At 39.7% G+C, this 11,701-nt stretch overlaps 2 protein-coding genes across 4 annotated transcripts in view; both read left to right on the top strand.

The window, feature by feature from the left end:
* Positions 1-1,612: 1,612 nt before the first annotated feature.
* On the top strand, positions 1,613-7,292 carry mdh1ab (malate dehydrogenase 1Ab, NAD (soluble)). The gene is made up of 9 exons (XM_069658254.1): positions 1,613-1,669; positions 2,213-2,311; positions 2,815-2,911; positions 4,326-4,501; positions 4,909-5,031; positions 5,151-5,327; positions 5,723-5,836; positions 6,102-6,191; positions 6,359-7,292. Exons 1-9 carry the CDS (start codon positions 1,667-1,669, stop codon positions 6,479-6,481), a joined length of 1,002 nt encoding a protein of 333 aa, XP_069514355.1. The 5' UTR covers positions 1,613-1,666; the 3' UTR covers positions 6,482-7,292.
* A 943-nt stretch (positions 7,293-8,235) lies between these two features.
* ugp2b (UDP-glucose pyrophosphorylase 2b) overlaps positions 8,236-11,701 on the top strand; it is a 42,894-nt gene continuing 39,428 nt past the window's right edge. Inside the window, exon 1 of one of the 3 annotated variants that reach the window (XM_069658252.1) lies at positions 8,236-8,496. Coding sequence is in view for 1 of the 3 variants with exons in the window: in XM_069658251.1 (XP_069514352.1) it covers positions 9,452-9,470 (19 nt within the window). In the remaining 2 variants the exon portion in view is untranslated. Of the gene's footprint in view, positions 8,497-8,802; positions 8,950-9,036; positions 9,471-11,701 lie in introns of those variants that run through there. The other 2 variants (XM_069658253.1, XM_069658251.1) reach the window with 2 other exon arrangements.

Below are 11,701 nucleotides of genomic sequence, written 5' to 3'. Positions count from 1 at the left end.
CAACCATAATGTCATTTGACAGTGTTCTATCCATACAGACAGCCAGACAAGTCAGCCTACAGTGAGATCAGTGACTGAGGCCAACCAGGTGTAACACCATCTCCTGCTTTTTGTTCAGGTCATGTAATGAACCTGTAATGAGGCCATGAAATATTGATAACCATGCTCACCCAACACTTGGCCAATATAGGGGTCCACTCAACTCAAAACATGATAGTAAAAAGACACAATTTAGGACTACTTCCTGAAAACTGAAGATGAGGAGTCTGATTTAAAAACAATATATACTCTCAAAATATTAACGTTTAAAAACATTAAACATGTCCACAGTCAAAGCACAACAAAAAGTAATGTGACAATGAAGATATAATGGTCTTTAACATATTAAGGCTTTAAAGACTGCCTGAATTAATTCCTAAAGCTTCTGGGAAACTGATGACTTAACGTTTATATTTGTTGACAGAAAACGGGGAAATTGACAGTCAAACCGAGAGAGGGAGGTTGAGATGACACAAGTTCTTTTTCTAACTTCGTTCGGCGTTTCACATTTATCAAAGAACCGAGGTTACGTTATGTAACCCAAAGTTACTAACTTACCTTGATTACTGTAGTGACGAAAGTTGCAGTTTCCGTAGTCTTTTCCAGGTTGCTCAGCGTCAATGGTTAACGGACGTAGCGTTAACTACCGTTACAAAACTTAAACCATGCCTTTTGCTACACATATTAATAGCTAAAATAAGCCTTTGAGTTAATTTATGATGACACGTGAACGCCTGTCGCTGCTCACTCGGAGTAGTTAGCATTAACCAAACCTAACAACATGCTTTGCACTGAAAACGTCTACATTTAACCAGCTTTATTTCATATGAATAACCTATGTTGACGCCGTTCGTCACTGTTCTGTTCATCGTTTTACACATGTTGCTCTTCCGTATTCTTTAAGCTAAGCTAAACCGACAAACAAACTGTGCTCTCGATGCTAGGAGCCACTTTGCTACTGCACAGGTCGCTTAGCAACAACAAGCGATAGTTCAAAGGCTTCTTCTTCTTTTTGCTTTATTGGCGTTATGGTGCATTACCGCCACCAACTGGAATGGAGTGTGGATCGGGTACAGGCTATTAACTTTTTACAAATAAATAAATAAAACAAATAAATAAATAAGTTAAACTAATTATATTCTCTCTTTCAAATTAGTCCTTTTTAGATACTCTAACAAAAATCTATAACATTTATCACCAGAATTCCTTTGCAAAATATCATAGAAATCCAATCTCCTCTTCATTTTCCTTCAGTCTCATTACCAATAACAGAAATCACAAAGTCCTATGCTAACGAGCTAGCATATGAGTGTCCATGTAGCAGCCTGTTATGAAACCACCTGACCGTTTAAATAGTGTTATCCTGTATTAACCTGCTTGTAAAGACTACACTATATAGCTCTTGGTGACAGAAACGTTTTATTACTATCGACGCCATTGCTTGTTAAGTTAAATTGGTTTGTTTCTGATAAAGGACTACATTAACCCTCTAAAACTACAACTACCCGGGTCTTCCTTCTGCCGTCAGGCGGTTACGAGTGTCGTAAACAACTGAGGACTTAAATAGGAGTGACCTCCGTGTTGATCGAGAAGTGGGAGAGCGAGCACCGTAAGCTGTCGTGTGAACATGGTGAGTCTAGACAGTACACGTTGGCTATTTCATTTCCAGTAATGCATTTTTTAGCAGGGAGACAACTGTAGCTACTTTGATTTATCCAACAAAAAAATCTTAAAGTTTCGCTTAGTTCGGTAAAGTTTGGTGGGCTACACAAATTGAATGAAATGGTACTTGTACAGTAGTGTAACTACCTTCCAGCGTGGTGTAACCCCCACTTAGGACTTTAAAGTTAATTTTGTTCAAACATTTAGTTCGTCATCATGTTATATTTATCCTTTCTGGGGTTTGAATGAATGCTGTTGAGTGTATTGTAAAGATGGCGATGAACTTGATAACCTAAGTACATCCTGGTTTTGTTATGCAACAGTGAGTCCTCTATGGGCGGCACAGTGTCTATTTTTGAACTGACTCCCTGCTTTAGTAAATCTTGTTGACAAGAATAGACACCCAGCCCACGTGCGCTGGACAATCAAACTGTCACTCTCATACCTGTCCTCTTAGTGAAATCAATGCTAATAGTACTAACATCTGTGTTCCTTGTCTTTTGTCTTGCAGTCTGAGCCTATTAGAGTTCTGGTGACCGGCGCTGCTGGGCAGATTGCCTATTCCCTGTTGTTCAGCATTGCCAAGGGAGATGTCTTTGGCAAAGATCAGGTAAAGAAGTGCTTGCTAGCGTAACAAACTTAATTCCCTGATCTTATTAGGCAGTGTAAGAGCAGTGTCAAAAGCCAACTGTTTGTAGAATCCTGACAGCCCCCAGTGAACAGCTGTGAACGTCACAAGTTTTCCAGGTCATGTTTGGGGTAACATTGAATAGATATCCCCCCCTGTGGAAAATGATCAGGTTGCACTTGCTCATGCATATGCCTTTGGGCGAGAGAGGATTGTCCTTGAAGTTAGTGAAACAGATCTTTTGCCAAGAGTATTAGGTCAACGTTAAAACCACTTGATCCATTCAGTACAGGCCAAATTATCAGGAAGCCGCATGGCTTAGGCCTTTACACTCTGATCTAGAGACACCTCCCGCCCCCTTACACATTGTTATGTAATTGTACATGGGAGTCATGATTTAAGTGCATTTAAATTGAGTTCAGCACATTTTATTAATTTCATGCCATTCATGCCACTGCCTACTTCTTCCCGCCTCCTTCTGTCAGCCAGTCATCTTGCTCCTCTTGGACATTACACCCATGTTGCCAGTACTGGAAGGAGTTGTCATGGAGCTTCAGGACTGTGCCCTCCCACTTCTGAGAGGTAACCATTTTAGGGCGGGACGAATAACTGACTCTATAAAATTGTCCTGAAATTTTTGTGAACAGTTTTCATGTTAATACTAATTTTCCTTTCTTTCTGGGACCACTAGTAATAACAATATTATGAGTTTTCCTTTCATTACCACTCCTACGAACTCCAGGTCTCTGTCCTCAGTATGTGCTATCAGCATGTCAGTATGTTTTACATAAAATAAAGGCTTCTGCGTAGTTTCTTGAGCCTTTAAATGCCATTTGGGCTACAGTAGTTACAAGGACATGCTGGGGTAAAGTGCTATACTCTGAGTGCATATTATGAATGCATGTTTTTTTCTCAGGGAAGAATCCAATCATTATAGTTCAAACCCAGTCTGTCGACCACATCAGTGACGATTATACATGAATAACAACTCTTGAAATTATTTAATATGTAGAGTAACGGATGGACAAACACAATCATAGTTGCTGTATCTCCTTGTTTTCTGTGTAGTTTGATTTACAACTTGTTTTATGCAGCTCAGGTGCAGTCTTGTGATGGAGTTATTCCAGACAGAATCTGCTACAAGATTTTTAAATCTGTCATCATCATTGATTTTTACACCTTTCAGGATATACTTTACTACTTGTTTGGAGCTATGAATAGCAAAGCAGGTCCTCTAAATGTTGGAAAAGAGGGATACATATTAAGACAGTTAGGACTTCTCTGAGAGACTTGGTTAATCTGGGCACTAGTTTTCATCAGAGTTTTTGGTGTCATCACAGTAACCCCTGTCATGACCTCAGTCGTGAGGCGCCATTATGTGCCACCTCCATTGTGACCTGGAATTTTTCCTTTGAATTGGTGCCGTCCTTTGCTTTGTTTAGACAGAGGCTGTGAGAGGCCCCTGTATTAACCAACTGTGCTGCAAAGACAACGCTTCACGCACTGAGATGGGCCATATAGTACAAACACTGGTCACACACGTGATGCGTCCAAAATGAAGTCCTCCAAATTGTGTGTGCGTATGATACAAGACAGGATAAAAGTTTGGTTTAAAACTGTCGAAGAAGGTAACTGTCATAGTAACATACTGTCAGATAAACCACACGGACATATGAGACTGTAGCTTTGTGCTCACTCTAAACATGCACTACCAACTTGGTTCCAAGTGGGAATCTTCCAAAAAAGCAAGTTTAGGACTTGTATAAAGTCATGTGAAATTGGTGTATCTGTGATTTTATTTTATATTATAAGAATTGATTGTAAGAGTTGGTATAATCACCGACTTGTATCCAACACTGAGACTTTGTGTGTCAAGTGTCAGCTTTGCCTGTTTGCTCAGGAGTAAATGTTGCCTTTGAAAATGTCAAAAAACAACACGTAGTGAATAAACCCGTTCAGCCAGCAACAGTCATACATTCATTTTAATTTGCCACAGACATTGTACCAACTGACAAGGAGGATGTAGCCTTCAAGGACCTGGATGCAGCCATCTTGGTGGGCTCCATGCCCAGGAGGGAGGGCATGGAGAGGAAGGACCTGCTCAAAGCCAATGTGGCCATCTTCAAGAGCCAGGGAGCTGCCCTGGAGAAGTTCGCCAAGAAGACCGTCAAGGTAATTGCACAGGACTTTAAGACATACAGTGACATGCAGATTAACTGCAACGCCCGATCCCTTTCTTTGGCACTTGCATTGCAGGAACTTGCAGAAAAGAATTTTGCTTCCAGCTAAGTCACTTGTGTTACATTGTTCTGAGGTTGCAGAAATGTTCCCTGTGTTAATCATTTGTTGCTGCTGTATCTGTGCTGTGTTGATTCCCATTGTTCAGAGCCTTGATGTTGCTGTGCCTGGCAACTAAAACAAACATACAAGTTTGTATTCTAATGCTTAGAAAGCAAACTTAATCAAAAGTGAGGACTGTTCTTGGGCTATAATCAGTATGTTACAATAATAAGTTTACATTTAGTCCGATCAGATAAGTCTGTGTGGTTCTATTTTAAAGTGTCCTTGTGTGTTTTCAGGTGCTGGTTGTGGGAAACCCTGCCAACACAAACTGTCTGATTGCAGCTAAGTCTGCTCCCTCCATCCCCAAAGAGAACTTTTCCTGCCTCACCCGTCTGGACCACAACAGGGCTCGCTCTCAGGTGCGTTCCTGATGCTGTTCTTTTCACACTTTTCTTCACAAATTTGACTTTGAGCTGCCACATTGTCAGTTTTTAGTCTGAGCTGTTTATGAAACCTGAGTTTGGTACTGGTCCTGTAGGTGGCAATGCGCTGTGGAGTCCCTGCCACCCACGTGAAGAACGTGATCATCTGGGGAAACCACTCGTCCACCCAGTACCCGGACGTGCATCACTGCTTGGTCAACATGTCCGGGAGCGAGCTCGCCTGCTTTGACGCAGTTAAAGATGATGCTTGGCTTAAAGGAGACTTCATTGCTGTGAGTTTAAAAAGAGTGACTTTATTCTACTTGACTGTAAGATACACTTTCAATTGTTACAAAGTTCCTGTGTCAGGCGCTATGCTGACATTATACTTTCCAGGTCTGCTGAAGTATAGAAAACACATACAGGCTAAATATTTTTACATTTTAATGAAGATTCTTGATGTATTTTCTATGATGAAAAGGAAGAGGTATATTTGATAATGCAAGTAAAATTAATTAAAAACAAACCTGAACTTTTGTACAAATAAAAAGCAATTGAATCAGATTTTTATTGATGTCCTATATCTAAAAACCTTGACAAATGGAACCGAAACAAGCCGTGAAGCTGACTCTACATGCTCTGTTCCTCTGCTCACATTCCCACTGATTGCCACTGTCTTTTATTTCAGACAGTGCAGCAGAGAGGCGCTGCAGTCATCAAGGCCAGGAAGCTGTCTAGCGCCATGTCTGCAGCCAAGGCCATCTGTGACCACATGAGAGACATCTGGACAGGCACCCCTGATGTAAACACCATAGTTATTTGTCCTGTAGTTTTAAAGTCTGCTTGTTCAAGAAGTGGTCATTACGTTGACCAAAACAATAGATAACAGTAACTTGTTTCATTGTAAGGTGGAAATTACAAATAAGATTATTACAGGTTACACATGGCTCTGTGAAGTTTTTATTATTGAATACCTGTGAAACATTGAGGGTGATGAGATTCCATACTAGGAATTAAAAGTATTGTATTTGAATTGCAGTTGTAACCAGTTTCTTCTCCTTTTTCAGGGTGAGTTCATCTCCATGGGTGTTTACTCCTCCGGCAACTCCTATGGAGTCCCAGAAGACCTCATCTACTCATTCCCTGTCCAGATCAAGGTCAGGATGATCTAACTTTCTACAGTTGGTTTGATCTCAACAAGTAAACAGCAATCAGCTATATTGTGTTTGTCCTCAAAATGGGAAACACTGTGGTTTTACAAAAGATGCACATGTCAGAACTATGTCAGAAAAACAAAACTTATGAAAGCATGCTGTTTCCTCAGGACAAGACCTGGAAGATTGTGGATGGCCTGGCTATCAACCCATTTTCCCAGTTGAAGATGGACGCCACAGCAGCAGAGCTGATAGAGGAAAGAGACACAGCTGTGGATTTCCTGAAAGTATGACTAGACTCCTCAAGGCCACCCAACCAGCACTTAGACCGCCCCAAAACTCCAGACTCACGCCTATGAAAAAACACTCCAGCAACCTCTGCATTACTCTGTATGTGTGTGAGAGACCGAGAGAGTGAGTCAGTGTTTATGAGTGTAAAGTTGGATTTATACTTTTGCGTTGGGAGGCCACAGCACAGAAACAAACCTCTGCCTAAAAATGTGCAACAGATACTGAGATACCAAACGGTGACAGTGATTGGCTAGTTTGGGTTACTTGTGTTTTCTTTTCACATTAAAATCCAATATTGATAGATTGGTGGTAGTAAAAACAAGCTTTGTAACTGTGCCCTTTTCAGTAACACCAGATCTATTCTGTGATTTGTCACAGAGCCCTTTGCACTACAAAGCTTGTACTTGCTCTGATTGGCACGGTCTATCACAAAGTGTAAAAAAAGAATGTAACCAGGTTTACTTTGGCTATAATTTATTTAACGGCATTAATCTCCTTTTCAGTAGACTGCATGGTGGCTGTTAACTGTAATGCACAAGTATAATTCCACCTTATTTATACAGTATATTCTGAAAGTCCACCAAATCTGTTACCAGCTTTTTTCCTATACTTTTTCTCTGGGGGTAAGTGAAACATGGATGGTTGTTACATATAGTCAGTGGTGCATTAAGTTCTTGAACACTAAAATGAATAACTTTAAAAGCTGAAACAATAAAAAAAAAAAAAACAATGAAGTGGTGTTTTTTTAATGTGTTTTCCAAGTGTGTTTATTATCTGTATGGGTATCATCACACAGTACAATAAAATGCATGTAAGGTGAGTTGGTGACTCTAAATTTTTTATTTTTCTGTTTTAGCACTGTGCTGGAAGAATAGAAGATGCTCTATTGTATGCTCCAGTCACACCATCTGTAGATAAAAGCTAGAAGGGTAGTTGTGGGACCTAAAAAAATGAAGGCTAAAGGAGTAGGGGGGGGGTCTTCCAGTACCAGGATACAATATATTGCAATTAATCCTAGAGCTACAGAAAAAGGTGGGGAAATATTTTATTTAAGTTATGGTGCTACACTGAATGGTAACAAATTATATGTAAATATATTTTAATTTTGGTAATATCTGACTTTCGTATCCTGTCATTCCTTAAGACAAACTCAGGTTTTAATTCCATAGTTGAGTCTTGTCTTGTTTTATACAACCATGTTGAAAGGGTTTTTTTTAGCAAACAGTTGTGAGGATATAGCCTACTGTAAAGTAGATCTGAAGTAAGAGCGCAATGTCACAGTTCCACCAGAAGGGCGCGGTATTCCCTAGTTCTTTGTCCCCCTTACCAGATGCATGAGGCACGATTATGTAACATCTGCAAAAAGTTAAATTCACAATGTGTCATTGATTATTCAAAACAATCATTAAAAGGGACAAATCTTCCTAAAAAGATTATTCAAACATGAATGGGGTGGATGTAATGTATTTTAAAAAGTACTGCAGCCAATTTGATACTGCTCTTCTTGAATATGTTTGTATGTACTTCAGAAGATGAACCAGTACTTGAAAAAAACACCTCATATACAAAGACAAAGGTAAGAACAAATACTTAGGCCTCTCCGTAGTTGTTATTTTTCTATTTCCGAAATTTATGTGCATTCTTTAACCCGGAACTAGCTACGAGCACGTAGCTTATTTCCATTGGTAGACAAATCTGTGTCACAGGAACACAGCCTTCTGATTGGCTGCCACCATCTTGCAACGTTCCCATTCGCCCCTTCCAGGAATGCCACTGTAGTGTAAAATATCCTAAAACTAATCACCTTTTTAAGTTCTTCAGGGTTTTTTTCGTTTTGTGAGTTTTATTCTGCGCTGGGTAGCATAACCCAGTTGTTTTAAAGTGAAAACCTGCTTAAAGAAAATACATATTGTGTGTACCCCGCTGTCTCTTCTGTGAGATTTCAGTGGTCCTTCAGATCCGCAGGACCAGGCCGACCCCATCGACTTTTCTTCCGCCAGCATCCTACAGTCACACAGTAAGACATTGCTTTTCATATACCAACATTGTATCACTTTGCCTCTTGGTGGGATCCATTTTTTCCCAATGAGTGGTGTTGAGGGTTGTATCTTCACTGTGTAGCCTTTTTCTTTCTAACATTGTCGAACACGGTCGCGCTTCCTAGTGATGTGTTCACGGAACCACTGTTGCGTTGAGATGTCTTTATGTTCTCCAATAATGTACACACTGTGGCAGCGTTAATATTCATCGTTTCCTGAGTACATACCGTCCCTCTCTGTCCATTCATCCATCGGCCATTCATTTCCGCAGCCTCTAGCCTCTGAGGTTCCCCGTCAAGCAGCTCATGCGAATGGACTCGCAAGTGTGCATCTTTCCGGTTAATAATTGACGGGATGTTAGTTGCCTATGTAAGTGGACTCTGGTGCAGAAAAAAATCGGGGCTGAAAATCGCCGACTCTGAAGCAATAAGGTAATAAAAATGAAAGCAGGGGGCGAGGCAAAGGGATAGACATGACTAGAGGTTGGGAGTCACAGCCAGGAGGATTTGTGACGTGGTTTACAGTATTGGGGCTGGAAAATAAGAGGCAGAAAACGCAAGCAATTAAAGATCCTGCTGGATTCAATCCAACTTCATGTGTATAGGCGACTTCAGGCTGTCAAGATAGATAATGTGAACGGATAATTGGGCGCTTGTCTTTGGTCGTGTTTTTTACGTAAGGTAGACAGGACGTCTCAGCCTCTCTGAATGGACTTAAAAGGTCGTAGCCGTCTGAATGAATGACCACTCGCCTTACAGGACACCTCAAGGAAACTTTTTAATACATTTATGGATGATTGGCAATGACACTTCGGCTTTCACTGTGAATATTCGACTGGAGTATTTGATTTTTTAAGCGTTTACTCTGTTTTGGATTTATAATATAATTGAACTGTATGTGTTGGTGAAGTGGACGCTACCTGGCAGCTGAAACATGGCACTTTATGTGGAAGGTAGAGACAACCACATTTTTTAAATGTATTCTGAGCACCGCATTAGTTAGTTTGCCTCACATATTAGTTGATTTATTACTTGTACGTCAAAGTTGAAAAACATGACTAATGCCTTAATGTGAAGCATGATCAGTCTGATATCTTTCAATTACCACATGACCACTCTCCTTCTCAATAACGTCCTGTGTTTTGGAGAAAGGAATTGAACTCTAGATTTTTAAAGGGTGAAGCTTCTTATTTGTCCATGAACGCAACATCTCATCCAGTTCAACCACTGGTTTAGTTTCACTCCTTCAGCCTTATAATTCATTAGCTACCCTGTGTGTATTTTCTCTCGCTGTATTTCCTGTTTCATGCCCTATCAATGCTGTTTAGCCAGGTGCTGGTAACTTACTACTGTTGCCAAGAATAGAGCCTTTAGCAATCTAGGCAAACCATGTGACAGTGATAGTTTATTTTTGGGCACAGTCAAGTTGGTGTATTACTTAGAGGTGTGATTAATTAGGCTGTAAATTGGAAGTTTTATCATGAGTCAATGTTGTATCAAATCTTTGGACAACAGTACGGTATTTACTGATATCATATAAAGTCTGCCGTGATACGTTTTTGATGTGAGTCAATTCAGTGGGCAGTGACAATACAATACAATACAATCAATTACATTTACATCAACTCATATAAGACTACTTAAATATGAAGCGACAACTTTGTGACTGCGGGCTGGCGTATCTATAAGAGGACAATATAGATCAAAGTTTCATTTAATCTTGATGGTACTCAAACATCAATCATTGAATTGATTAAGGATCTACCATAATGTATCCTTACACCCCGAGGGATAACTGACTGATTTTAATCCTGTTAATCAATGTATACTTTGATCTGTCGCAGACGGGATAGAAACAGCTTTACTTATCTAGGAAATTGCGATTTGTCGGCCCGTAGACACATATGTACTGAATGATTTATTTAAGTAGTTTATCTATTTATCAATAGATTAGTGTACACAGCCTCTAAAATGCAAGGTCAGAGCACTTCGTCTGCACCTGGTTTTTATCTGCTCCTTATGACCAAAAGTGAAAGTCACATATGATAACATTTTTAAATACTGCTGTCTAAAAAAGCTGAATCAGGGATTGTGAAACTTCTCTTTACTTCCTATTTTATTTTTTTTCCGCTGTCGTAGCCAGACATGGCGGTGACATGGGATTCGTCTTGTCACATTTTACCAGAAAAGTTAATTTCCTGCTGTTGTTATATCCTCCGTGCCAAAAACAGCACATTATTATGTAGTAATCATTCCAGGTCACTCATTGTGTTACTCTGCTAACCAGTGAGGATAGTGCTTTAGACAGACAGGTCTCATGTTCTCCCTCTCCTGTTCACACTATCTCTAATATACCTTTTAAATTATCTCCATTAACAAGCCCTGTAAGATACTTTGTCACAATCCTTCCTGTTTAAATCAAACATGTGTCTCACCAAACATATCAGCTCAGCTCTCATTTGCTCCACCAGCATGCGCTACACCTGTATGTCGTATCTGTACTATGATTTTTCCTCGTTTCTTTACTTTTATTTTGTATCTTTTCATCAAAAGCATTTACGCTAACTAGTTGTGTCTCATCACAGCATTAATCTCTCCTACCACAGAAAGCCAAACAGGCTCAACGGGTTTAATTGGGTCGCATCTTTGTGTTCTTGCATCAATCCTGATCTGCGTCTGGAGCTTTGAAAGTTGATCAGGGGGTTTTCAGATTAGTGGGTCTCTTGTTTATTTTGTAAGATGTTACCTAAGCCAATTGTGCTAATTGACAATTAAATGAATTAGGCTCAAAATTGCCTTGTTAACCAATATAATTACGCTACTTTAGCCATTTTGCTAGTTTTACAGTCCTATTTGGCACAGCTGTGGTAACAAAAGAGCTGTTAAGTGTTGGCTGTCACTTCTTTCATTAATAACTATGCAGTGGTAAAAGTGTTACTAAGCCACTCAAAAAAAGGCCATTTCTATACCAATCCTCTCCTATGTTTCATAATAGTATGAGCATATTAGCTAGTATTTTTACTAATGTAAACGACTTCTCCATAATAATTATTACAAACAGCTCATCTTTCCAGCTTTCTTCCGCTTCTTATCTTATCTAATCTTTCAAACTAGTACTGTATGTCTTTGTAATGGAAACACCATAAAAATCTCGAGGGCATTGTTTGTGATAACAGGTACTGAA

This window comes from Semicossyphus pulcher, unplaced genomic scaffold (genome assembly GCF_022749685.1).
Source record: "Semicossyphus pulcher isolate SPU_LCO1_2020_fin unplaced genomic scaffold, fSemPul1.0.p SCAF_12, whole genome shotgun sequence".
In the NCBI taxonomy this organism is placed as follows: Eukaryota; Metazoa; Chordata; class Actinopteri; order Labriformes; family Labridae; genus Semicossyphus; species Semicossyphus pulcher.
Note: the sequence above shows the minus strand (reverse complement) of the source record. Positions and strands in the feature narration are given on the sequence as shown.

What these genes read in the sequence shown, in the direction of transcription:
- mdh1ab (XM_069658254.1), top strand. An exon ending in TGCCCTCCCACTTCTGAGAG is followed by an intron (nt 2,912 to 4,325) that starts GTAACCATTTTA and finishes AATTTGCCACAG; the next exon opens with ACATTGTACCAACTGACAAG. An exon ending in TCGCCAAGAAGACCGTCAAG is followed by an intron (nt 4,502 to 4,908) that starts GTAATTGCACAG and finishes GTGTGTTTTCAG; the next exon opens with GTGCTGGTTGTGGGAAACCC.